Below are 27,960 nucleotides of genomic sequence, written 5' to 3' on the forward strand. Positions count from 1 at the left end.
AAACATTTTTTTCCATTTTTTATTTTTGCACTTCGTTGGCGTGATTGATATACGTATTGGTACCAAATTTCAGCTTTCTAGTGCTTACGGTTACTGAGATTATCCGCGGACGGACGGACGGACGGACAGACAGACATGGCGAAACTATAAGGGTTCCTAGTTGACTACGGAACCCTAAAAAAGGTAGGATACCTAAAGGAACCCGTTCTGGGCCATGCCGGGTCCAAAGGTCCCCATCACGCTAGCAGCGTTACCCCGCTGTATGGCGATGGAGACCTGTTGGACAAGCCATGACTTAGAACGGGGATCTTTTGTTTTCTCCCTGAGGCGCTTTCCGATCTCTCGGAAGAGTTCAGGCGCCTCTCTTCCCCAGGGCCCGGCTGTCTCGAATTATAGTTTTAGACTGATTTCGATGCAACCCTTGCGTTACGTTCGTCTTGATCAAGCGTAAGCGGTTATCAAAACTCAAGTACCTAATAATTTGTTTCAGCAAAATCGGCCTCCAGAATATCTAAATAAATAAATAAATAAATAAATATTATAGGACATTCCTACACAGATTGACTGAGGCTCACAGTAAGCTCAAGAAGGCTTGTGTTGTGGGTATTCAGACAACGATATACATAATATGTAAATAGTTCTATAGCATAGAATTTAATTAGATCTTAGAATAAAATGCAGTTTAGCTAAACTTTGTCAAAGTACGAGCGATCTGCGGACGACATTTTCTAATAAGAGTTTACAAAGTGGTGAAGATATACATAATATGTAAATAGTTACTTTACTTATATACATAAAAAACATCCGTGACTCAGGAACAAATATTTGTGCCCATCACACAAATAAATGCCCTTACCGGGATTCGAACCCGGGACCGCGGCGCAGCAGGCAGGGTCGCTACCGACTGCGCCAGATCGGTCGTGTCGATCTAGACATTGTAGACAATTATAAAACCTTAGTCCTCTATTTTCAATGTCCTATAGCTACGTACATACACGCTTGCATTCCCAAACAAGGCAGGCAGAGCACATGATGCTTTTTAAGTTTCAGTGCCACTCTTGGCATGTTAGTTGAAAGGAAACGAAATTTTGATATTGGATTGACGTCACGCACATCTCAAATCACAGTTGACTTCTATGACACCCACGGAAAGAAAGGAGGTACATACCTTTAAATCTTCTTCTTCAGCCTAGCGTTTTCCCGGCCTAGCGCCAGGGTTCGCTTTCCTACTCAGTCTTCTCCACTTTGCCCGGTCTTCGACATCCTTAGGCGTGAGCCATCGGAGGCGGCTTTCTTGCAGCTTATCCGCTACGTCACGGATGCCGAGGCTGCCACGGATGCGCTCGTTACGTATCTCGTCGCGAAACGCCACACATCCATCGCAACTTCTTCATCTCCGTGACGTGTAGCTGCTGAACATGTCTCCCGAGAGCAGGCCAGGTCTCGCTACCACATACCTTTAAATAATGGACATATTTTCCACAGCGTTATAGGGCCTTGCCGGTTGTACTGGCCCAGGATCAACTCCATGTAGAATAGGGGAACGGCGCCGAAGACCAGCATCAACGTGTAAGGTATTAGGAAGGCTCCTGAAACACAATAATATAATTGTGTATGTACTTTAAACAATGAAAAATCGCGGATCCAGCTTCGTGCCAGGGGGGGCGGGTCACGTGGTAAAGGCCCAGGCCCCAGGGGAGAAGGGGTCACGTGGTTTATTTGTATGGCCAACCTAGGCTCCAGCCCCCTGGATCCACGCATGAGCTATTGTACCTATTAGTTGAACCAAACATAATACAATAATCGAGTATATAGATAATTAGATACTGTCGAAGTAAAATGTGTAGTCACCATGCATAGACTGCCATCTCTCGACACTGGCTTGAAACTAAGTTTTGACAATTTGACTCATATTCTTAATTTGATAATTATGTGATAATAAAAATATTTTTTCTACTGTAGTATTTATTCGTCATTTACAGGGTCGTGAATAGATGTTTAAAACCCTACATAAAAGTCTATTCCCTAAAGCCAGCCCCGCCGGCTTCCCGCGCACGCGCGAAATAACGAAAAAATTCAAAACGCATTGTTTGGTTCTGTAACCATGGCAACGTAACATTGGCAATGGGTTATATATATATATTATATGTCTTTGGTATCACAAACTTACCTCCACCATTCCTGTAGCAAAGGTAAGGGAATCGCCACACATTGGCCAAGTCCACTGCAAACCCAATGATGGAGAGCAGGAAATCCGCCCCCGTACCCCATGTTTCCCGCCCGTCGTCCACCTCTGAAACAAACACAACTTCATCATCCTCATCTCCTTTTATCCTCTCATTCACTCAAAGGTTAACTGGAAGAAATCCCTCAAAAGTTCGCCTTTGTACTGTTCTTTACTGTAATTACTGTGTTTTTTGTTATTAGTTGTACAATAAAGAGTTTATTACTACTAACACATTAGTGATATCAATAATCATCATCCGCCTCTTTGCGTTATCCCGGCATTTGCCGCGGCTCGTGGTAGCCCGGGGTCCGCTAATGACAACTAATCCCAAGATTTTGCGTAGGCACTAGTTACGAAACCGACTGCCCGAAGGGTACCTAACTAGGCCTTATTGGAATTAGTCCGATTCCCTCACGATGTTTTCCTTCACCGAAAAGCAACTGGCAAATATCAAAAGATGAGAAACTCATTGGTGCAAGCCGAGATTCGAACCCGCGACCTCCGGATCGAAAGTCGCAATGTATTGCTTAATTTAGCAGTTTCCAAAACCACAGTCTTGAAAGAATACTTAGTTTTTTTCAACACAGCCAGTTGGTGGTAAAGGCTCTCCTGATTATTCGGAAACGGATAGCAAAATTGCATTTTATCCACAAGGGTGCAAAGTAATTTCAAAAACGATAAAAAAAAATATCTAGAAATATATTCCGGATGGTTCCTGACAATGGACCTAACAACGTGTCGAATTTACCGGAAAACAAAAAAACACGGTGTATAAACTTACCTGGTTTTATACTACTCGCTCTAATTCTTTTCGATGCATCGTTGTAGTATGTTTCTTCTTCTATCTGAACTTTAGGCTCTTCTGTAAGAGATATAAAACAAAATAATTTAACTTGCTGTCGTTTCATATCAGTCCATCGACCTCTTCCTCTAGTTTTCCTCTCCGGTTACCTACTTCCTTCCATTTATCCCTTCGCATTACGTGCCCATACACATAGGTAGGCAGAGAGTCCGTATTTCACGGCAAAACGGAGGGGGCTACGAATTGACGTGATATTTTAAGTGGAGATAGTTGAAGGGATAGGCTACTTTTTGTCTCTTTCTAACGCGAGCGAAGCCGCGGGCAAAAGCTAGTAATCCATACTAATATTATAAATGGGAAAGTGTCTGTGTCTGTTTGTTTGTCCGTCTTTCACGGCAAAACGGAGCGACGAATTGACGTGATTTTTTAAGTGGAGATAGTTGAAGGGATGGAGAGTGACATAGGCTACTTTTTGTCTCTTTCTAACGCGAGCAAAGCCGCGATCAAAAGCTAGTAATATTATAAATGGGAAAGTGTGTGTCTGTTTGTTTGTCCGTCTTTCACGGCCAAAGGGAGCGACGAATTGACGTGATTTTTTAAGTGGAGATAGTTGAAGGGATGGAGAGTGACATAGGCTACTTTTTATCTCTTTCTAACGCGAGCGAAGCCGCGGGCAAATGCTAGTATTTTATAATTAGTAAAGTACTTACTTTTGTAACATGATAGGGTGACTACGGATCCTTTCGTCGATTTGTGATCTGCGAGAAAAGAAAAGTAAGTAATTAATTTCTATAGTTATTTGTTTTACAAGGGGGCAAAGTAGTTGTTTAACCGCACGTGCCAATATTGATACCCGAGCAAGCGAAGCATTCCAATATTGAACCGCGAGCGTAGCGAGTGGTGCAAAAAGTGAAATCTTGAGCGTTGCGAGGGTTTCAAGGCACGAAGGTAAAACAAACTTTGCCACCGAGTGAATCACAACATTTTTCACCACACCAACACGAACAAAATACTGACTATAAAACATCAAATTAATCAAATCCATCAATTTATTCAATATTTATAATTCAAAATCATCATTTATAGGTAAATTCTACCAGGCAGCTTAGGACATCAAGTTAAAATTTGTATGAAATTACTTTGCACTCTTGTGGATAAAATGCAATTTTGCTATCTGTTTTCGAATAGCAAAGTAAGCTTTTAACAGTTGGTGGGGTGAAAATTTTGTTCTTTATCATGCGAGAAACGTCTTGAATTTTTCCACTTTTCCTTTAAAAATACGTAATTAATTTCTATAATACTAAAATATGCTATAATTGAAAACTAGTCACGCTTAATGTAGCACTAAGACCATGAAATCCTATTTATTATACTTAAATAAGAAGTATAAATAAACCATTAATTATTACCGTTTCTATACACTAAACTTCACTTTTTTAGAAAATATTGAATAAACATAATATATGTTATACAATTGTGGCTACTAATTAATTTATAAAAGAAATCAGTATTTTTGCCTTGTTTTTGCCTGTCTGGTGACGGACTAAGAATTTCACCACCCCCTTTCTTCCCGTGGGTGTCGTAGAAGGCGACTGTGGGATATGGGTTAAATTGTGGCGTAGGCGAGAGGCTGGCAACCTGTCACTGCAATGTCACAGTTTCGTTTTCTTTCAACCCCTTATTTGCCAAGAGTGGCACTGAAGCTTTAGTAGTTTCATGTGTTCTGCCTACCCCTTTATGGGATACAGGCGTGATATATGTATCAGTATTTTTAATAATTATTATTATGAGTCTTCTTGCCTGAACCCTCCTTAGAACGTGTACACTCCTTTTTGCTTAAGTTTCTAATGGGCTGGCAACGCGCGTGTGACACTTCTTGAGTTGCAGGCGTCCATAGGTTACGGTGACCGCTTTCCATCAGGCGGACCGTGTGCTTGTTTGCCACCGACGTAGTATTAAAAAAAAAACAGCTTTAAAATTTGAAATAAATAGAGGTACCTAATTATGTTATAATATAAAATTATGGCTACTAATCAATTTATACAAAAAATAGAGGAAAAACCGGCCAAGAGCGTGTCGGGCCACGCTCAGTGTAGGGTTCCGTAGTTTTCCGTATTTTTCTCGAAAACTACTGAACCTATCAAGTTCAAAACAATTTTCCTAGAAAGTGTTTATAAAGTCCTACTTTTGTGATTTTTTTCATATTTTAAAACACATGGTTCAAAAGTTAGAGTGGGGATTTTCCTTTAGCAGCGATTATTTCCGAAAATATAAATATTATCAAAAAACGATTTGAGTAAACCCTTATTAATTTTTAAATACCTATCCAACAATATATCACACGTTGAGGTTGGAATGAAAAAAAAATCAGTCCCCACTTTACATGTAGGAACCGTAGGTACCCTAACAAAGCATTTTTTTTTCATTACTTCTTTATTTTACTACTTTGTCGGCGTGATTGATATACATATTGGTACCAAATTGCAGCTTTCTAATGCTAACGGTCACTGAGATTATCCGCGGACGGACGGACGGACGGACAGACAGACATGGCGAAACTATAAGGGTTCCTAGTTGACTACGGAACCCTAATTAGTATTTGTAATAATTATGAGTCTTGTTGCCTGAATCGGCTTTAAAATTAACAATAAATAGAGGTACTTCAAAGTAGATTACGGATTACGGAACCCTAACATAACCTATAAAACGTCTTCAAACCGACCAGTACCCTCAGCGTGCCTCCACGGCATTAGCGTTCCATTTTTGAATTCCGATCGAGGTGAGGAATTATTGGTAAATTTTTCCGCATCGGAATCTCTTTATTGCTGGCTCTATTAGGAGCGCGGTATGCGGGAAATAAGTGTGAGGCTTGGGTGGACGCTCGCAGCGGGGCGGACGAAAGTGCACCCTATGCAGCGTATACAATACAATACAATAATTTTATTTTGAAAAAAAAAAAAACCATTGTGTTTGTGTACATTCTCTTAAACCTATGTTAGTTACATTTACATTACTAACATTACATCTAAAAAAGTAAACTATAATAAATTATACAATTGGCCTCTGGACTGATATGTACTATCAGTTGCAAATGTGTATGGCGAATTTATCAATGAATTCATTCATAATTTCTCCATTCACTTTTGCAGCTGATAGTACAATCCCAGTGTCTCCAGAAAGCACAAGCAGGAGATTCCAACACGGCATGTAAGCCAAGCTCGCCTCTAAGGTGCAGTTATTTACGCCCATCGACTGTTTTTGTCCTTTTCTTTTGCATACAAAAGTGCAACATAGATAGCGCTCTATTAACGTTGTTAAACGAATAGGGTATAGGCGCACAAGGCTGTTGGAACTGACTCGCACGCGCCGCAGTATGGGCTTCAATAGGCTACTTGACCCTTTTTCAAAGTATGTCTTATATTATTAATTACTGTCTAATTAAACGAAAAAAAATAGTACCGTATTTTATTACGACTTAAAAACCCGCAAAAAATTTATTTAAAGTTTACTTTTACGTGATCAGGCAAAAACAACATCAGCCATATTAATCTATAGAATACCTATGACATGACGTCAGTATATTTAGAAAAAAATATTTCACATTGTCACACCCGTCAACGACTATGAATTTTAATACAATAGAGGTTGCTTCTGTGGAGATCAGATTACTACCTCTAATTTCCATAGTTGATCTGAATTATGTGACGTCACTCCATTGGCCAACACCGTTTTCGGAGTCCATAATTTAAAAAAAAAACATACACACATCTTTAATTAAAAATACGCAGTCATCACGCACTTTTAATGCCCGCAAGCTATAAATATTGATTTCTTAAGTCAAATACTACAGAAAACAATAGCTTGATGTGCTAAATTCGATACGAGTCTAGCTAGTAGCCTATTGTTTGACAGGCACGCCGCATGCCCCGCTGCAAGCGCAATGTGAGCGTGCACTCAAGCCCTAACGGCTTAGCCACGACATTGAGCTAAGCGCGGCAGCGGTGAGCGGCGGCCATACATTGGAGCGAGACACAGCGATGGGACTTTTCATTCGCACGTATGGCTGCCGCTCACCGCTGTCGCGCTTAGACCAATGTCGTGGCTGGGCCGTAAGGCTAACGGCCCAGCCACGACATTGGTCTAAGCGCGACAGCGGTGAGCGGCAGCCATACGTTTTTTTTTTGAAGTTTCATCTTCCATCGGCTTTCTTAGCCATAATCAGATTGTATGGTACTATTAATAACATTTTCCCGGTGGTGGTCCATTAACCACCATTCCTTTTATGTGGAGAGAGGGGGGCGTTATTCTCTCTGGTCTAGTTCCAAGATCTTCCTGCCATACGTGCGAATGAAAAGTCCCATTGCTGTGTCTCGCTCCAATGTATGGCCGCCGCTCACCGCTGTCGCGCTTAGACCAATGTCGTGGCTGAGCCGTAAGGCAGAATAGACTTGAGAAAATAAGAACACAAAAGGAGGCTCTACTCAAATGCAGTCAGATTTTCCTTACCTTCATAAGTCCACGTGATTGATATTTATTGGATTTTTATAAAATTCGTTCATAATTGACAACGTTTCAAAATTTTCAATGTCCCTAAATCGAAAACCATTTCGAGATATACGCTTGTAGATCACGTAAATCATTTTTTTAATATTTTTTTCCGCATTTTTAGTATAAAAAATCTTAAAAATAGTTTAAAGGGGAAGTGACGTCAAATAGCTGATTTAGAGCTGCCACTATATCAAAAAAATCTTCCAGTTGGGATGTCACTTGAGTTTGACAGTGAAACTTATCACAGTTCGTAGCAAAGATATTAAAAAATCATGGCTTAGTCTATGATTCGTAGTCATTCACTAGTATTTGACAGTGACACTTGACAGTCAGACATACCGGACTGTTTAAGCTGACTGTTAAAACTTTTTTTTTAGGAATGATTTTGTCGTTTTCTTAGGTGTATGAAACAACATATGTGACGTCACGAAGCTGTGTCTTGACGTTTGTAACTTACGCTCTTTCTGCTCGCAGCAGTAATAAAAAGAGAATTTCACATTAAAATAGCAGTTTTTGGAAAAAAAAAAATACGAGTACGTATATCTTTTAGTATTGAGTTCTTTCAAACCAAACAATAAAAAGTAGTACTCAAAAATATGAAATGTTGTCAATTTCTCCATGCAATTTCGCAGCTAAGCAAAGAGGGCGTCCAATTTCTCATTTTAAAGTTTATTGTTTTTTCTATTTTTTCTGTAGGTTTATCTTTTTTCTATTTAATGCAAGTATAAGTTGGTTTATTTTTATTATTCTTCTTCTTATGTGACTATTTCAGATATACCTAACCCCTCAGAATCTTTGAGTAAAACGTTGGAGATGGGAAATAATAACCACAAAATTAAAATTTTGAAAAAACCCCCGACCACGACCTAGTGGACCGATTTTCATGAAACATGGCTAAGAACACTCCCGACTAACACAGCTTTCAAATAAAAAAAACTAAATCGAAATCGGTTCATCCGTTCAGGAGCTACGATGCCACAGACAGACACACACACAGACAGACAAACAGACAGACAGACGGACAGACAGACAGACAGACAGACAGACAGACAGACACGTCAAACTTATAACACCCCTTCGTTTTTGCGTCGGGGGTTAAAAAGAATTCATTCGCTCCATTCGCCGTATCTTAAGAGCGGGATTCTTTGTTGCACCGTTCAATTCATTCAATTCTGCCTACGGGTCAAAGCCACAGGAAAACAAGAGGAAATTACTTTGAAAGTTTTGTACCTACAAAGAATACAAAAGTCATGGGTGCCGATTTTTGAATCTCGGCCATTCGATTTCGTGAAATTCGTTCAATAACATCTCCACTATAGGTAATTCCACGGAGGTTGAAGTGAATGATAACACACACAGCTAAATGAAGATTAGTACTGATTGCAAAAAAATGAATGAATGAAATGAGTGAGTGAATGTAAAAAAAAACGATGAATATATTTTTGAAAAACATTATTATTTATTGATATACTTATCATGAATGGTATTAAAAGAAGTAAAAAAATAATGAACAAATCTTTTTATAAACCACCGTTACTTGGCATATCTTCATCTGATTCGTTAGGATTGATTATAAGGTTCGGTTTATCTCTTGGAAAATGCAGTTGTCAATAGGTATGACTCCGATGTAACGAGTGCCAGTTACTTCAATCATATTTGAAGAGGTTTGATAACGAAATACCTAATAAGCAGACAGAAGTCGCGGTGGCACAAATAAAATTTTGCTAAAAACAAACGATATTATTTTATTAAATTAAATTATCCGGTGAACTTTATAGCTCATATGAAATTTCACTTCCAAATAAGTATTCAGCTATCGATATAAATTAAAATTGAAATTTATTATATATTATCTTTGATTTCTACGATTAATATTACAATCATAATTTGACAATTAATTAATCACATACCTACGAGATATTTTATTTTCTGTTATGTTTGAAAATTGTTCTATAGACGTAATTCTTAACAAAATAGTTAATAGAAACTTTTTGGTCTTTCTTGCAATTCACTGTTGAATCTGCAGTCGGTACACGGTAAGAACACTAATTTCAAAATTTCGTTGTCATTACATGACAGTGTTGTAGTGTGCGTGGCCTCAACTGAGTTGAAACTACCTATACTAGCGGTTTAAATTCTACTAACAGAATCGAAAACGAGTGGTCATTACCACTAGTTTTAAAATTACTAGCCGTCCTTTTTCAAAAATAGCATTACGTCGCTTTCCACAGACTTTCGAACGGCGAATTCGTGCGTTCGAAATTAAAAAATCGATCCACAGTTCAGTAAGTTTCGGCTTCTATCCTATACAATAATTACTTGAGCATCTGCAGTGAGGTTTTTGTGTTTTAGAGTAGGTACTTAACTGTGTTAAGTAGGTACGCGATAACGTGCTTTCATATACGCATGACGTTTACGCTATAGAGTAACGAATTTTTCAGTACAGATGGTCGTTTTTTTACGCACTAGTGCGAGAAGTGGTTCATTATATGCCAGGTCGAAACTTCAGAGGCTCATCTGTACTGAAAAACGTCGTACGATACACGTGCGAAAAGGAAATTCGTAACTCGTGTCGATTTAAAACACTCCCTTCGGTCGTGTTTTAATTTATCGCCACTCGTTTCGAACTTCCTTTTTTACGCACTTGTATCGTAATGTACTATTTCAGTACGTACAGATGGTGATTTTTGCCCGTACTAGTGCACAAAGTGATTCATTTCTTCTGGTCGAAACTTCAAAGGGCTATCTTTACCGAAAAACGTCGCACGATACACGTGCGAAAAGGAAATTCGTAACTTATGTCGATTTAAAACACTCCCTCCGATCGTGTTGTAATTTATTGCAACTTGTTTTGAACTTCCTGTTTTCCGTACTTGTGTCGTAATGTACTATTAATGCGTCAAAAACTCATAGAAAAGACTTTGGAGTACTAAAGGAATCTTAAAGTTCAGTTACTGGGCTAAAACTGTGGACATAATACTCGGCGAATGTATAAAAAAATAAGAACTTCAATAACTACTGCAGCCCTGAATGTCAATATTCTGAGAAACTTTTGAAGCCTTTAAATCCCACCGAAGTTCTCAAGCGCTCAAGCTTGAAGCATGCAAGTACCGTGATCAAGCAGTTGCTTGTACCAGAGACAAGTATATTTATTTATTTATTTATTTATTTATTTAAGCTTTATTGCACAAATTTACAAAAAAAGAGTACTAATGGCGGACTTAACGCCTTGAGGCATTCTCTACCAGTCAACCATTGGGCTAAACAGAAAGCTTAGTTTGGTGCAGGATTTTAAAAATTAAATAAGAAAGAAATAATAAGGATAATTAGGTACGTAACTGCCCGCGCCCTAGGCCTGCAGCTTAGAGATATACGGCATTAGTGTAGAAGGCTTAAACGACTTTAAAAAGCTTTTGTTTTAAATAAAACTTTTTTAAATTATGTACGGCGGGATAATTACGACTGGGGGACAATTTTCAACAACTCGATTTTTTTCCATGTTTTATATATGTATTATTTGCATTATTAAATAGAATGTCCACTGGTCATCTGTGGCACGCGTTTTAGTGGATACATATGGACTTCTAGTTAATGGTTGAAAATTGCCCCCCAGTTGCAATTGTCCCGCTGTATCTTAATTATATACGTAAAAATCTTCTTTTTTAAAGATTATCTATCAGTTCTATTCGTATTACTGTCTAATTATGTAATTGCTCAAAGGTTAACTGGAAGAGATCCCTTAAAGGGATAAGTTCGCCTTTGTACTTGTAATAAGCTCTTTTTCCTGTGTTTTGTATTATTTTTTGGTACAATAAAGTGTTTTACTACTACTACTACTACTACTACTAAATCCTGAGTATCAATCCGTCCGTTTTTGACGTTTTACAAAAAAAAATATATAATTAGCATATATTATTTAAGTACAAACATTTAAATTTCGTGGTAGAGTCTCTGGGCTTAGAATAAATTTAAAAGTGGAAAATGTCTGCCTTGTAGAGTCTCTGGTCAAAAGTCTTTGCTTTTATTTGTCTTTGGCTATCAAGTTTCCACGGTCATTGTCATTGCATAGAAATGCAGCAGCATAATTTCCGATAAGTGCGAGCCATGTTTTGACAAGTTAAAGCCTCTTCCAAGTTTTAAACGGTACAATCGCTATCGATAGCAGAGCATTTCTTTTTTTTTGCCAATAAAAAAAATTTAATTGTTTTAGGGAATTTTAGGTCAATGGTACTCAGAATCACGAGTACTTTCAATCTCACTGGGAGAAAAAAGTTTCCCAGAATTTCCATACATTTTTGTTAATACTTTCCTCTTTTGTTACCCCATACAACATGTACGGAAAATGGTAACAAAATAAGAAAAAATCGTATGGGAAAAAAATTTTAACTACTAGGATTGAAAAAGCTAGTAATTCTAAGTAGAAATAGCTTTTTTTTTTTCAAAAATATCACACTTCATAAAAGTGGCAAAAAAAAAAGAAATGCTTATCAGTGTGCGTAACGAATGCATAAACACTCACGATAATATCTCTTTCGTAGCTATCTATGTAAATAAGCGTTGGTGGCATAGCGGTTAGAGCGTGCGACTTTCCATCCGGAGGTCACGGGTTCGAACCCGGCTCGTACCAATGAGTTTTTCTGAACTTACGTGCGAATGTCATTTGATATTTGCCAGTCGCTTTTCGGTGAAGGAAAGAAACCGGACTAATTCTAATAAGGCCTAGTTACTCTTCGGTTTGGAAGGTCAGATGACAGTCGCTTTCGTGAAAACTAGTGCCTACGCCAAATCTTGGGATTACTTGTCAAAGCGGACCCGAGGCTCCCATGAGCCGTGGCCAAAATGCCGGGATAACGCAAGGAAGATGACGATGATGTAGCTATCTATGTCTATCGCTCTTGCGTATTGGCGCGACAGAGCCAGACTACATTTCTATGACGCGAAACGAAAACGAAACCCCGCGAAAGGTAGTCTGGCTCGTTGCGCCAATACGCAAGAGCGATAGAGCGATATCTACGACCGTTTCGCTTCGTGAGCGTTTGTGCCATTCATTTATTGCACCAGATACCACTGAGTGCGTTTTCATATTATCCGATCCGATATCGGATGTAGGAAGGATTTGAAAGGAAAAAATCAAAGATGGCGGCGTAAATAAATGGGATATTGGTCCGACATCTGATTTCGGATCGGATAATGTAAAAACGCAGTATCACTAATTTCAAATGCACAAATCAGCGAGTGCGATATTGCTGCTTGTTTACAAACCAGTTCAAATCCGTAATTAGTTATTAGGGTTAACCAGAGGGTTAACCCACCATTTTATATGGAATTTGACAGTTGAAAGCCCACTGATCCTGTTAAGTGGTTGGTGCAAGCGGGCCCAAGAGTTCAAAACTCAAAATTTGTACTTATAAAGTAGTAGTGTTTAGGTACGCGGGGACCTAGGAGGATGATGGTAACTGTAGTACCTCTCAAACAGGTTAATTTATAAATGAAAATACCGAGAATAAATAGTGAGGAAAATTAATGATGAATTAAAATTGAAAATATGAAAAGGGATAAAGGATGACATAATTAATTTTAGAAGAAATGTTGGTTCTAAAACTAGCCATGAGATAATTTATGTTAGAATAATATTATACAGTTAGGATAAGTTAGATTAAGACAAAAATTGTAATGATATAAGATATAAATGAGAAAAAATTATGAAGAATTTAAAAGTAAAGATTATGAAAAGAGACAAATGTTGAAAAAGAAATACCAACAATAAAAAAACAGAGGAGGGAGGAGGGACAAAAAAAACTGTAGTACCTCTAGGTAAAGTCAGGTAAAATAGTCTCAGTAATATACTTGTAGTCAATAAACGAGGAAAGGTAATAACAACGAAGAACCGGAGACAGCTCTATTTGTACATCAACACAGGGTCGGATCTAGGCGGCAGTGCACTTTAAAAAATTCGGGCCATTTTTTTCAAAGTTGTCCACCCCACTATTTTTTGGATTTGGATTTTTTTATGTGGTTTCCACTCAGAATCGCGAGCTCTTTCAATCCAATAGGAGAAAGTGTCCCAAGGTTTTTTCTCATTCCGTTAACATTTTTTCATACATTTTTTATGGCGGTAACGGAATGGAAGGTTCGAAAAAATGTATGGAATTCTTGGGACATTTTTTTTCTCCTATCAGGATCGAAAGACCTCGCGATTCTGAGTATGAATCGCGTAAAAATACCCATGTTACAAAAAAAGTGGGGTGGACAACTTCGAAAAAATGGCCCATTCACGTTATGAACCAGATGCCAAAACCCATGAAGTACTGTCAAAGTTATTAGTTTATTCCATTTAAAAACAGTATAAAATTACGCATTAACTATAGAGGAATAATTAAATAAATAAATAAATAACTCCATACATCAATAAATGCAAATTATTTGTAGTGACATCTAGTGTCATCCACGCGTCAACTAGCGTAAATTATTAGTACTGCAACAAATGTCGCGACGAACAAAAAGTCAAGTCTAATGCTCAAAAATATTTTGCTAATATTTGTTATTAATCAGTACTCTGTTTTCAATTTCTTCTGCTTGTAATATAAGTTGTAAACTGTTTTAATTTGATATTACATTTTTGGCAGACGCGACACTGTTGGCACCTAGTGTCGAGTATTAGTAGGTACTGATAATGTTCGTTATTTAAGGCGTGATTGACGGTAGATCTCACTACTTACAAATAACTTGCATTTACTAATGTATGGAGTTACTACTATTTCCTTACTTATCCCTCTATGTCATTAACTTACACACAAACAATTTTTTTTTATTGGTTTACCAGTAACTGTTACACTGATGCATATATGAATTATACACTTATATAACTAAGAACTAAGTGTACAATAAAATGGAGGTAAACACTGCATGCAAATTAAAACTGTTTAACATCGAAAATTAATTATTTATAAAAAGTATAGGCCAAGATCCTCTTTTGATCGCAGACCTATACTAGCTAGTTAGTTAATTTATTTTCTAGGATGTATACTGAACGCTTTAGATACTACACTGATTGATTCATAATTTGTATACTTTAGAGGTATAACCGAAATAAATAAATAAATAATAAATAATAAATAAATATTATAGGACATTCTTACACAGATTGACTGAGGCCCACGGTAAGCTCAAGAAGGCTTGTGGTGTGGGTACTCAGACAACGATATATATATAATACTAGCTTTTGCCCGCGGCTTCGCTCGCGTTAGAAAGAGACAAAAAGTAGCCTATGTCACTTTCCATCCCTTCAACTATCTCCACTTAAAAAATCACGACAATTCGTCGCTCCGTTTTGCCGTGAAGGACGGACAAACAAACAGACACACACACTTTCCCATTTATAATATTAGTATGGATATAAATACTTATAAATATACATAGAAAACATCCATGACTCAGGAACAAATATCTGTGCTCATCACACAATGAATGCCCTTACCGGGATTCTAACCCGGGACCGCGGCGTTGCAGGCAGGGTCACTACCGACTGCGCCAGACCGGTCTAATAGACTTAATATTCTGGGTAGTTTTCCCGCTACAATATAAATTTAGCTAAAATCATGGCCTTTTGAGGCCTAGTCCGGCCCTGCAGTTATCCAGTGGTTTACGCTACAATACCCATTTTATTACTTATCTAACTCGAACCCATTGACAACCACAAATAGATTCCGTATAAAAACATTGACAAATACGTCGTTTTTTGTAGGCACTGCAGGGTTAGCACAGGATTGCCGCGAGAGTATGTCGCCGCGAGATAGACTATCCGTCCTTATGCCAGTGATACAGGCAGAAGAAGACATGTGATCTATCTCGCGGCGACATACTCTCGCGGCCATCATGTGCTAGGCCTACTGATTTTCAATTATAATCAAAATCATTATGCATGCAGCCATGGAATTCTGCGAGATCTCATAGAGCCTTATCAAGCTTATTTTTTAGGGTTCCGTACCTCAAAGAGGAAAAACGGAACCCTTATAGGATCACTCGTGTGTCTGTCTGTCCCTCTGTTACAGCCGATTTCTCCGAAACTACTGGACCGATATACTTGAAATTTGGTACACATATGTAAACCTGTGGCCCAAAGACGAACATGTAATTTAATTAAATGAAATTTAATCATAGGGGTCACTTTTGGGGGGTAAACTTGAAAATTAAAAATCAAAGTTATTAAAACTATATTGTGTTATATATCAAATGAAAGAGCATTTTATGAACATTTGAAATATATTTTTTTTTAATTTTTAATTTTGGTACTTTAGAAGTAATTTAAGAAAATAGACAAAAAATGACCATTCCCCCCCCCCTTATCTCCGAAACTACTTAGCGTAAAATTTTCAAAAAAATACACGAGATAGCCCTCTACCTGTAGATTACAGGAAAACCTATTAGAAATCTACAGTCAAGCGTAAGTCGGACTTACGAGAAAAAAACTCAAATTAAGATTTTCACTCACTGACGCTGCAAGCAGTTACTAAACGTCTTAAAATTTTGTAAGCGTGATGGACAGGTAGAAAGAAATTCATTTCTGTCTTTTTCTTTTTAGAAATTGTTCAATTTTTTTTTTCATTTGCCAAAATGACTTAAGTTCCTACTAAAAAGGAGGCGCTTAAGACCGTTTGTAAGTGGCAAGCTGAGCAAAATTTTGTTCAAATCGGTCCAAAAAAAGGTCTCTGTTGACGAAAACATAGAATTTGTGGCAACGACAGCCCAAATCTGAAGTCCATTTTGCTCTATCTCTTATCGTTTCCGAGATATATACGTAAAGTCTTGAAAGTGCGAAAAGTTAACTTTGCCATCACAGTCGTTCAGGCGCTCATGAGTTCTTTGTATGGAAAAGTCGAAAACCGACTCGCACTTGACCAATGTTCATAGAACGTGTTGTGGTTTTTTACGCGGGTCCGCGACTGACGACGTTCGAATGTTTTGTTCGAAAATGTTTGAGGGTGGTTTCTTTGAAACGTCGCCGGTGGCGGGTGGTTCGACGGGCGAAGGTCACACGCCGCACGCGACGGTCTGTATTCGTTTTGTACAATAGCAACGGACGGCGGGTGGCGTCTTGATATGGAAAATGACTGACTTCACTAAAGATAATGATGAACTCATTGAGGTAATACTAGAGAGGACACTGCGAGCAAAACGTTTGCGCTACAAACATAAGTCCATTGGACTTATGTTTCTGCCTGCACACAAATAAAATGTAAAAATGCCTTCCTGCGCAACAAGATGCTGTTTAAGCCATACGAGAAAATCGAATAAAACTGACGTGTCACATTTCATCGGTTAGTATACACGCTATGTTAATCGATCTTTATTTAAGTAATTATTTCAATGAAGGGACGCGCTCCTCAAACGCGAAGCTATCGCTGCCATTTTGTTGAACGAAATCATAGATTAATCGCATCATAATCGCACAGACTTGACATGTAGGTAATGAAGTATAGTAATTGTGATTATATTCTGTTTGTAATATATAAAAGAGAAATGTTAAATTTATTTCACGTTATACTTATGAATACTACACAGTTCTAACACGAGTTGTAATCGATATTTTCATACAATAATAACCTATGATTTTCTTCAAGGGCAATTAAAGTAGGTATATGAAAAAAATCAATAATGTATTTTTGTTTCACTTAGTAGAACTTAAACATAGCACAATGTATGATAGTGCTAAAATTAAACTACTTACCCCCTTATTCATAAACGTTCACTAAAGTTATCAAGCCGATAAAGTTCGTTTGTCCCTTTCTATCACACCAATACGCCGAAAAGGGACAAACGAACTTTATCGGCTTGATAACTTTAGTGTGCGTTTATGAATAAGGGGGTTAGTATTTTACAAAAAGTATAAAAAAGAGTTTTGAATGATTCACGGTTATTTTCATTAGACTTATATTGATTGATTGAAAAGATAGGGGTATTGCATTTCTTGATGTGAGCTTGAAGGTTGGAGCCGAGGGCATGCTGGGACACTCTGTCTATAGGAAACCGACGCATACAGATCGTTACTTGCATGCGAGTTCACACCATCATCCCAGACAGTTAAACTCGGTCGTAACATCACTAACCAATCGAGCACACGCTTTGTGTGACTCCTCTCATCTTGTACAGGAGTTGAACCATGTTCAGAGAGTCCTGAGGAAAAATGGTTACCGAGTTAACGTTAATAAACGGGATGCAAAACCCAAGCACCTCACTCATCGCGTAGAGAGACAACCAGCGTTTATGCCGTACGTAAAGGGAGTGACAGATAAGATCTCTAAAATACTAAACAATTACTCTGTAAAAACTATCTTCACCCCACACAGGAAAATTGCACAGTTCTTGCGGTCACCTAAGGACAATTTTCCTCTGGAAAAACCTGGTGTGTACAAAGTTGAGTGCAGTTGTGGCAGTTCTTACGAGTACATAGGGCAGACCAAGCGCACTATTGCCTGCAGAATTAAAGAACACATTGCTGCAGTCAAAAAGAACGATACTCGCAAGTCTGCTATTGCTCAACATCTCATTGAGTCGGGTGCAAATCATTGGATCGAGTTGCATAGTCCTAAGGTAATTTCGACGAAACGCCACTACATACCGAGATTGGTAAGAGAAGCCATTGAGATTCACAAATATAAAAATTTCAATCGTGAGGATGGCTTCAAACTATCTAATGTATGGAATCCAGTGATTTGTTTGTGTAAAAAACCGGTGAAGTCAGAATTGAACAAACGTAGTGACACTGTGAGTGTAGTGTGTAGATCGCGCGCTGTCTATACAACTTTAACATCCACCCGCCTTCGTCAGTTTTCCGTGATCATGATGCATGCAACTGCGTCGAAATATCGGGAGCTCGACAAAAATCAAAAAGGTAATCACGGTCTATATCCCGGTCAATATAAGTCTAAGTATAAAAAAGGTCTACACTAAGAGTGTCGCGTCTAGGTGGTCATTGGTCAAGTCTTACTCTATGACACGGTACCTCCCCACGCATGCGCCGCGCGCTGCCGGCCGGAGCACAGACTTTGTTTGGGGTGTCATTTCTAGTATGTTAGTACATAGTAATTCAATGGATGAATTGTACTTCTGTGAACTGTTTTCGATATACTTAATCGAATATATGATGTAAATTTTTCTTTACTACAATGAAAGTGTTTGAGTACCAAGTTAAAAATTTTACTTTCTTTTTGCCGGTTTCATACAAAAATATCGTTTGACTGTCTCTTTTTTTGGGTAATATCAATATTTATATGGAAACGGATTAAGTCGCGTATAATCTTCTTCCTCTAAGAATTACAATGTAAGTATTTTTACATTCATTTTGATCAGAGCACAACACAACAGTTCAAAAATCAGTCTACCAAAGCTTCTGAGTTCCGTCGCCGACGACGGGTGACCAAGGGTCAGAAAACCCACGCACCCGCGACCGACAGCGTGTGGCACAGCGGCACATGCGGCTCACATCCAAACATTCCAAACGCCGCCGGGCGCGTGTGACGGGCCAGAGAAACCAGGGCCTTAGGGCTAGGTGATTATCGCCGCGCCGCAGAGGACGCGCTGAGGGGGGCGGTGCCTACAGCAGTTGTAGTTGTATGCATACCTAGCTCACGCACACAGACGCGTCCGCTGGCGCCGCCAGGGGCGGCTCACTCCGCTATCCTATCGCCGCGCTACAAGTATATCCTGGCGGCCGCGAGCTGTGGCCGCGAGTTCGCGGCCTACTCAGGGGTGGCGCACATTCTCACGGAATGCACGTTCGCACTTTCTATTGTTACTTTACGTCGCGAGGTTTTTTAAGCGATGTCCGCGGGTGGAATGGCTAATAATACTTAATTAAATAGACATATTGAATAAAATAAATACCAAAAGATTTTCTTATACAGATCTACTACTGATTAAGTGCCACGGAAAAGTTCAATAAGGCTTGTGATGTTGGAACCTCGAACAAAAATATATAAATACAGCGTATATACCTAGAAAGTACTCAAGACTTGAATATAATAATATAACATTTAATGTGAGTATTAATTCGTTTGGATCCATTGGTAACCCTATCACCGGACGCCGCGCACGTGCGGCTCGTTTCTTTGTAAGAATGTTGTAGGTATTTAAAAAGGCGGCATTTCGGAAACATCAAAGCAGTGCGCCTTCTTTACTTGTACTATTATATATTCTGTGGCGCCGCGCCGGTGTCCACGTGCGCTCTCTGCAGTGTGCGCTGCCGCTGCCACGAAACGTTTACCTACTCCGTGTAATACTGATAAAAGAAAGTATTGACATGAATTCACACGTTTCGGAAATGACTGTAGGTATTTTAAATATTTTAGCACAATATGTTTTTTGCCTCTTATTGCCTATTATACAATAATCTGGGCAACCGAGCTTCGCTCGGTTCTGTTTCGTATCCTTGACATGTGTCGCCATCTAGTTCAAAAATGAATAGTACCTACATCGAGCGAAAGAATTCTCAGCCTTAAGGCTGAGAATTCTTTCGCTCGATGTAGGTACTATTTAACAACACAACTACTCCACACGAGATGGCGCGCATTTCGCCACAAAAACTCAAATAGTGTATTTTCTATTCGTTTTAGCCTTGACCTGTGTCGCCATCTAGTGTTTGCAATAAATAGTACTTACATCGACCGAAAGAATTCTGTCTTAACAGTACAACTACTGCACACGAGATGGCGCGCGAAAAAAACGCACGAAAACTCGAAAATTCGCGTTTTCCGGGACCTAAGGATAAGTTAGACCGATTTTTCACCCCAAAAACCCCCACATAACAAATTTCTGCGAAATCGTTAGAGCGGTTTCCGAGATCGTCAGTGTAAATAAATATATATATATATATAAATAAATAAATAAATATACAAGAATTGCTCGTTTAAAAGTATAAGATAGGTATACATACCTACTATGGCAACTCTATCACAGCGCAGAATATGCAGAAGCCACATGGTGGTCTGCGACAGAAACTCAATAGACATTTTCAGAGTTTTTAAAATAAGTACCTAAGTAGGTACGTGAAGTAACATGGTAAATTAAAAAAATATCATTAGATACTTATTGCGAAGGTGTAAAGAATTTCCTTCGTTTTGCCACATATCAATAATTACCTATCTATATTAAATTCATTAATCCGTATACAACTATACATTACATTTTTACAGTACGGTAATACTCACCCCGTTATTCATAAACGTACACTAAGTTATCAAGCCGATAAAGTTCGGTTGTCCCTTTCCGACATATTGGTGTGATAGAAAGGGATAAACGAACTTTATCGGCTGGATAACTTTAGTGTACGTTTATGAATAAAGGTGTTAAAATTTATAGCTACGAAATTTTACATAAAACACCTACTTTAAAATAAAATAAAAAATGTTGAATTTGGTTAACATTATAAAAGACCTCACGCAAGCTGTGCTAATTAGTTCGCGGATTTGTCGAGAGGTGGCGCTAAACACAATTATGCTCATTAGAGAACCTATACTTCTAGCCTAGCCCAATCTTTAGACTTATGTGAGTAACGTAAAAGTACCTAATAGTTTTGTAGGTACGGAACCCTCGGTGGGCGAGTCCGACTCGCACTTGGCCGGTTTTTTTATTTATGTATCAGTGGCGGCTGGTGAAATTTTCTGCTAGGCAACATTGAGCAAAAATAAACCTACTTTAACATTAGATATTTTACTAGTAATCAATTTTAGGCAAGCCGTTGGGAATTGGTTTGTATGGACCAGTCGCTGCTGGTATGTATATCACAAATTTTGGTTGATAATTGAAATGAGAATACCTAAACGAGGATATAACAACCGATGTACCTAGTGCGAAAGGGGTTTCCTTCGTGTTTTTCCGAAAAGTTCGTATTTGTAGACGTTTGTAGAGAGAAATAGCATGTCACGTTCGTACGTTTCCGTAACAATACGAAGGCAAATCTTTTCGCACTAGGTACATCTGTATAATATAATGTGCGGTCTCATATTCGCTGTATAGATTGACTGGTCCTATACGCAGCATCTAGTTGGAAAGTGATCTGTGGTGAACCTGAAGCATTAAAGTAATATTGTTGGTATAACTATTTTAAAACCAATGTTGGCAAGCTAGTAACTATATTGAAGCTAGTTTTCAGATTGAAAATGAATAGGATAATTTAATTCTACTTATAGAAAAGGGAATAATTATAAGGTACAGCGGGGCAAATCTCGACTGCGGGACAATTACAACTGATCCGTTTTTTCCACTTTTACACTATTAAATAAGTTGAGTTCCACCACATCCACTTAACACGCGTGCCATATACCTACTCGTGCCATATAACTGCTCTAAGGTTAACTGGAAGAAACCCCTTAATGGGATAAGTTCGCCTTTGTACAAATGATGTGTGTGCTCTTTTTTCTTTCCTGTATGTGTTCTTATTTTTGTACAATAAAGTGTATTACTACTACTACTACTCGTATAACCAGTAGACACTCTAATCAATAACGCAAACAATCTAAAACATGGAAAAAAATGGATCAGTTGCATTTGTTCCCCAGTCGAAATAGTCGAAGTAGCAAATTCGTGAAATATGCGTTTTCATATCTGCAATTATACCCCCTCTACATATCCCTCTAAAACCCGTAATTGATGACTCTACGTTTCGTTTTCGTTTCGCGGCGCGGCAGTTTTCGACCGATGCAATCGGAATATCCGCTCATCCGTGCCGTTTGCTCCGGTACTCCAATAAATGAGGAATTAATTTGCTTGAAAATCTGTTCGATCAATTTGATTGGACGTATGAAATTTGACCTCAATAGACAAATTTTTACACCTTAAATATTGCAGCCTTAAGTAAAGAAATATACACATATTTATGAACTCGATTGTACAATGAAATAAACAGTTGAAACGATGAATAAGTACAAGTCCATGGGCTATCCGAGTGCCGAGACCGATCTGATAAAAAATTGTGTCAGAATACGTCATAATATGTCATATAAAATATGAACAGTAGCCATCACGACAGAGAGCATCACAACACGACACGACAGACAAATTTGAACTTAGGTTTAGGGACCGGATCGGATAATGTGAAAACGCACTTACGCTGCTCCAAAATGTTGTATCTGGGTGTTTAAACAAAATCAGGAATATCGAATTTCACCAGATCTGAACGTGTTTGGGCTCATTCTTCTCAGAATCACGAACTGATTCGACCCGGACGATAAAAAAACGTGTCCCAAATTTTCCATACAAAATTCGAGTTTCCAATACGCCACGCTCGTAGTTTCATACTAAAATCGTGACGTAAAAATAAGGACACATTTGTTTATCGCCGGGATCGAATCAGGGGGCCGATTTTTGAGTCTCACGGCGTTAGAATTCAGAAAATTGTCACTGAAAATAATAGGCAATTCACCGTTTTCAACCGGTATTTTAGTGACAGTGAGACTCAAAAATCGGCCCCCAGCTCGTGATTCTGAAAAGAAGGAGCCCAGACACATCCAGATCTGGTGAAATTCGATATTCGGGATTTTTTTTTAAACATCCACCTAATAAACGTAGTCGGCCTTCGTTGACTGGTGTATGTAACAGAACAAGCGTCTATGACGAGGAAATGGACTCGTTATTACATATAAAACTTACGGCGAATCAACTTTTCCTTGACCAACTTTCTTGGTGCATATTTTCTTTGGGATTTCATTGGATATTTTAACAAATAATATCTGTGAAGCTTTATCACATGTATAGTCACGTCTTCACTCATAAAATTCAATGTTATTTTATGCAAAACAGGTTGGAAAAACGTATTTATCAACAAACTACGTTCACATGGACGGAATACTGACACTGACAGTTGTCAGCTGCGTAACGTTCCGATATTATGTCTTGATTTCAATCACAGGTCATAAAAGTTCATAATGATTAGTAGTATACTTTCTGGATGTGTTTAATGTAGCATTTAGAAACAAAAATGATATTTTACTGCGTATTTGATCTACAAATCTAATTAAAACCCTTTAACAAAAAAATATCTGCATACCTATACTAACCGCAATACATAACTCTTCGTCGCTTAACTAGGTATCAATAAAATTATTCCTATATCACTTTGGAACACGTGCAGTCATGCAGATGTTACTATTGAGAAGCAAAAACGTACGTGCTGAGCTGTCTTGGACAATAATGCCTAAGGCATACGGCTTAGTAAACAAAACAGTTATGATCTTTTTCTTATGTGCGCAAGTTAATGGCTTTCTGTCGATATTGTGTCTGCGATACGTCTGCAGTCCGCATTATGTCTGTAAAACATCTGCATTGTGTCTGCAAAACGTCTGCAGTCCGCATTATGTCTGAAAAACATCTGCATTGTGTCTGCAAAACGTCTGCAGTCCGCATTATGTCTGTAAAACATCTGCATTATGTCTGCAGTCTGCGGTTTGTCTGCAAAACGTCTGCAGTCCGTATTATGTCTGGATTAAAGGCTATAAAAGGGTCGGAGCGAGCCGACGCGCGTCATTCTTAAAATATCTACAAGACTAACAGTGTCTCTGGCTTTCGTGTGTTACTGGTGAGTGAAGTTGTTCTGCTATTATTTCTCTGTTTGTTTTTACTTGGAAATTATTCTAAGTGATTGTAAACTTTGAAATTGTGTCTCTGTTTGATTGTGCGGGGACAATATCGTCGTACAGTTGAACTTAGACCTGTGGTGGAATTGCTTTACCGTCAGTTGTGGGGTTATTTTAGTGTTCTATTTATAGTGTAGTGTTACATTTAAATTAATGTGTATAGTGAAGTTTTCTGTGCTTTATTTTTTGAGTGCCGTCAAGCAATACAAAGACTGGGTCGATGTATGGCTGGTGCTTGGAGATAAGTCTGTGTTTGGTTTTGTAGGGAGTAATTCTTGCAAAACTAAGCTTAGATTATAGCACGTAAAGGAAACTTCATTCGTTTATTTAGTTGGTCAGTAAAATTGAATTTAGTAATTTTCTATGGGGTTATTTTGTGAAAGTTATAAGCCAGATCATTGTTTGTGACAGACTGTTGTCCGGCTAAGCGCTTTATACCTTGCGGCTGTTAAACATAAGGCGTTTAGGGGTCTTTTTGTTCCAAGTGGAGGCTTGGGCGTCTTTATTTACTTACAAAAGGCGTACTTTCTCACCGGTCTCAAAGAGTCCAACTGTTAGATGGAAGTGAGGACTTTCACGATTGACGAAAGGCATTAGGAGTAATCCTTGCTCACAGAAGTCGGCAGTATTTGAGGCTGGGGTCCTATATATATATATATTTATTTACTCGGTGTTCTGGTCCATGCTGGCGTTGGTTGCTGGGGATTTCGGTTGTGATCGATCCACATCTAAGTAAAGTTGATCGCAGCTGGGTCTCTCATGTGGCTGGTACTGGTGTGTCCTAGAATACTGGATATACACACGGATAGGGCGATCTACTCTCTGCTACCCTAGCCCGCGGGCAAGAGCAGAGGGGGGGATAAGAACACAAGCCTATAGGTTGCCTATCTCAGCTTCGCTGGCTGAACTGTACAGCTTATGGTAGGGATACACTTGTGCATATTTTGAACACAAGATCTATGGTAAGTGACGGTCTGTGTTTCAGATATGTTAGAGTAGGGAAAAACAATAGGATTAGGGTAGAATCACACACTATTTCTATGAAAGTAGAGTTCTATTATGATTGGTCTTAAAATATAATTGGTCAACGTGTATTGTGGAGAAATAATTTAACTATTACTATTTATATGGTTTAAATGGACTTTAAATGTGGTGTTTACTATCTTAAAATATGTGGTAAAACTGGTAATTTATAAAATCTCTTATTACTTAATTTATCTGAGTGAAATTAATAATTGTGGTAGCAATTTCTGATTCTTCATGTAGCATCGAGCCAGTGAGTGTTGCTAACTAGTTTTCAAGGTAAATTCTATCAAGTTGGTTAGGGAAACAAACTATTCTTTGGAATAAAAAGCATAGGTTTGTTATAGGGCCCAGTGGCATGCGAGCGCCGTCCACTGATGACAAGTCAAAAGCTTCAAGGAGTTACTAGACTTACTTACTTCGTTCTCAGTGGTAGCAACTACTCGGAGCCTTGATGATACATTAGAAGGATCGAGAAGTTATGGTCTATTAACAGTATTGGGGAAAAGGGGGATTAGCTAGGGAAAAGAAACAAAACAAAATAAAAGGGGGTTAGTTCGTAGATAGATAGCCCTTCAGGCTTACTTGCTTAGGATGCCTGATAAAGTGGTTTGATCAGGTTAGGGGATTCAGACGGCAACGCAAGGCAGTCCTGCAACTCGAATCCACTAATAAGGCGTAGCCGATGATTACCAAAATATTTTTTAATATTTATTGCATGTATGTTTCACTCACTAACTTTTATTCTAAAATTTCTTCATCACGTTATTAATTTTCTCACATATAACTTTCTAGGCCTAAACCTGATAAAATACTCTTCTATAACACTATATTATTATGCTACAATAACCTTTATTCTTCTCCAAAATATAAATAAATAAAATTTTAAAAATTAGTCAAAAATACAGCTGATACTCATTAAAGGATCTAGGTTATCGCGGTTCACATCGAAGGGTTCTACTTATTCACGCTAGACGATCACAAGGCCAAATTTATGGGGTATATTTAAAGGGGGGTTAACTATAATGTTGGTTAGTCAAGTAAGAAAAAAAGAAAGGTGAGCGGAGGTTTAGTTACATGTACCATATGAATGATTTTAGATTTCTGCCGACCTGTCAAACCGCCCTCTTGGGATCTCGTGGAGTTTTCAATCTCCGAGATTTTTTCATAAATTACGATTAGAGATTAATAAGAATTTGTTTTTTATCGTTTTGACGAGAATTAAGAGGTTATAAAAGTAGATAAAATGATTGATAATAGTTAATCAGATATCGATGCTTTTCTTCCATTCTGTACCTTTTAAATATACGGATTTACGAGGTGCTTTGATATTCTGATAGCTTGTTATCGCAACATATACCAGATTCAATACTTTAAAGCCAGACACACTTACGCAAAATGACAATGTATAGTCTTTTCATGTTATATTTTAATCGATATAAATCGATTAAAATATAACATGGTTATAACGCAAATACCCCCGCCCCAGTGCCCAGACTCTTTATGACGCGCTGTGAAGCGATTGGGGCTTCCTTGCATAGTAGATTAGTATTGCGGTCATGCGATTTAATGCTGCCAGCATTTATGGCACCTTGCCATGTGGCGATTTTTTTTAAATATATATCGGTGGCTTTTACTAAAGCCGCCATTAAAGAATAGACCTAAAAATATTTAAAGGAATGTAGTGCAGTTGACTGCGCTACTTTCCAATTCAAATCTGACTGAGGGTACCTATCAGGATGCAAAATATCAGGCCGTCCCTAACGCACTATTCGTAAGTTTGATGGGGATGGCCTGATGTTTTATCATTTATCGCGCGACCATGCTTGCCTGCCAAGAACCAATTCAAGAAAAGAGTGTACACCCATCTTAAAGGCCGGCAACGCACTTCCAACAGCTCTGGTGTTTCGGGTGTCCATGGGCGGCGGTGATCGCTTACCATCAGGCGACCTGTCTGCTCGTTTGCCTCCTATCCCATAAAAAAAAACATTTAACAGAGCTGTTTGGGTCATACAAATAACAGACGCTGTATCGCAGTCAAACACACTCAAACATAGACCACTTCTGTACTTGACATTCCATTAGGTTAAATAGGGATGATGACTACATAAAAAATGGCATTCTGTTTAGTCCGTCAGTTAGATCGTCCAAAAATACTGAACACATGTATTTCGCTTTTTCTAATTAATGAAAAAATACAAAGATATAGAGCATCAAAGTTCCGGAGTGGAGACTTGTGACATCACTTCTAAGTAAAAATTGCACCTAGGCATGATGTCACGCAAAACTTCAACGCACTGTACCATTGTCATTTTTCGTTTACGTAAAAAGAAAATATATTCTTAAGCATAGAGAACTCACCCAAAGCCCGTGGCGTGCTCCCGGCCGAACAGTACCCGTCGTCCCGCACGCTCCTGCCACCTGGCGTGCCGGTGGCGCGACTCAGTAACGCGGGACTGGCACGTTGTTCCTCGTATGACGGCGCGGTGTGCGTAATTATCCCGCTGCCGCTGAGCGTGGCCTGTTCAAAATTGATATTAACGGCCCAGCCACGACATTGGTCTAAGCGCGACAGCGGTGAGCGGCAGCCATACGTGCGAATGAAAATTCCCATCGCTGTGTCTCGCTGCAATGTATGGCCGCCGCTCACCGCTGTCGCGCTTAGACCAATGTCGTGGCTGAGCCGTTATCATTACTTATGTAATTCCGTATAGACAGCTACAGTCTAAGAA

At 38.6% G+C, this 27,960-nt stretch overlaps 1 protein-coding gene across 1 annotated transcript in view; it reads right to left on the minus strand.

The window, feature by feature from the left end:
• Positions 1-27,960, minus strand: part of LOC125238093 (sodium-dependent noradrenaline transporter-like) — a 53,237-nt gene that overhangs the window by 19,795 nt on the left and 5,482 nt on the right. Inside the window, exons 12-16 of the mRNA XM_048145381.1 lie at positions 27,590-27,749; positions 3,740-3,787; positions 3,009-3,089; positions 2,171-2,293; positions 1,458-1,589 (exon numbers count right to left, since the gene is read on the minus strand). Of these exons, the coding sequence (XP_048001338.1) occupies positions 1,458-1,589; positions 2,171-2,293; positions 3,009-3,089; positions 3,740-3,787; positions 27,590-27,749 (544 nt within the window). The remainder of the gene's footprint in view (positions 1-1,457; positions 1,590-2,170; positions 2,294-3,008; positions 3,090-3,739; positions 3,788-27,589; positions 27,750-27,960) is intronic.

Source organism: Leguminivora glycinivorella, chromosome 22 (assembly GCF_023078275.1).
Source record: "Leguminivora glycinivorella isolate SPB_JAAS2020 chromosome 22, LegGlyc_1.1, whole genome shotgun sequence".
NCBI classification, from domain to species: domain Eukaryota; kingdom Metazoa; phylum Arthropoda; class Insecta; order Lepidoptera; family Tortricidae; genus Leguminivora; species Leguminivora glycinivorella.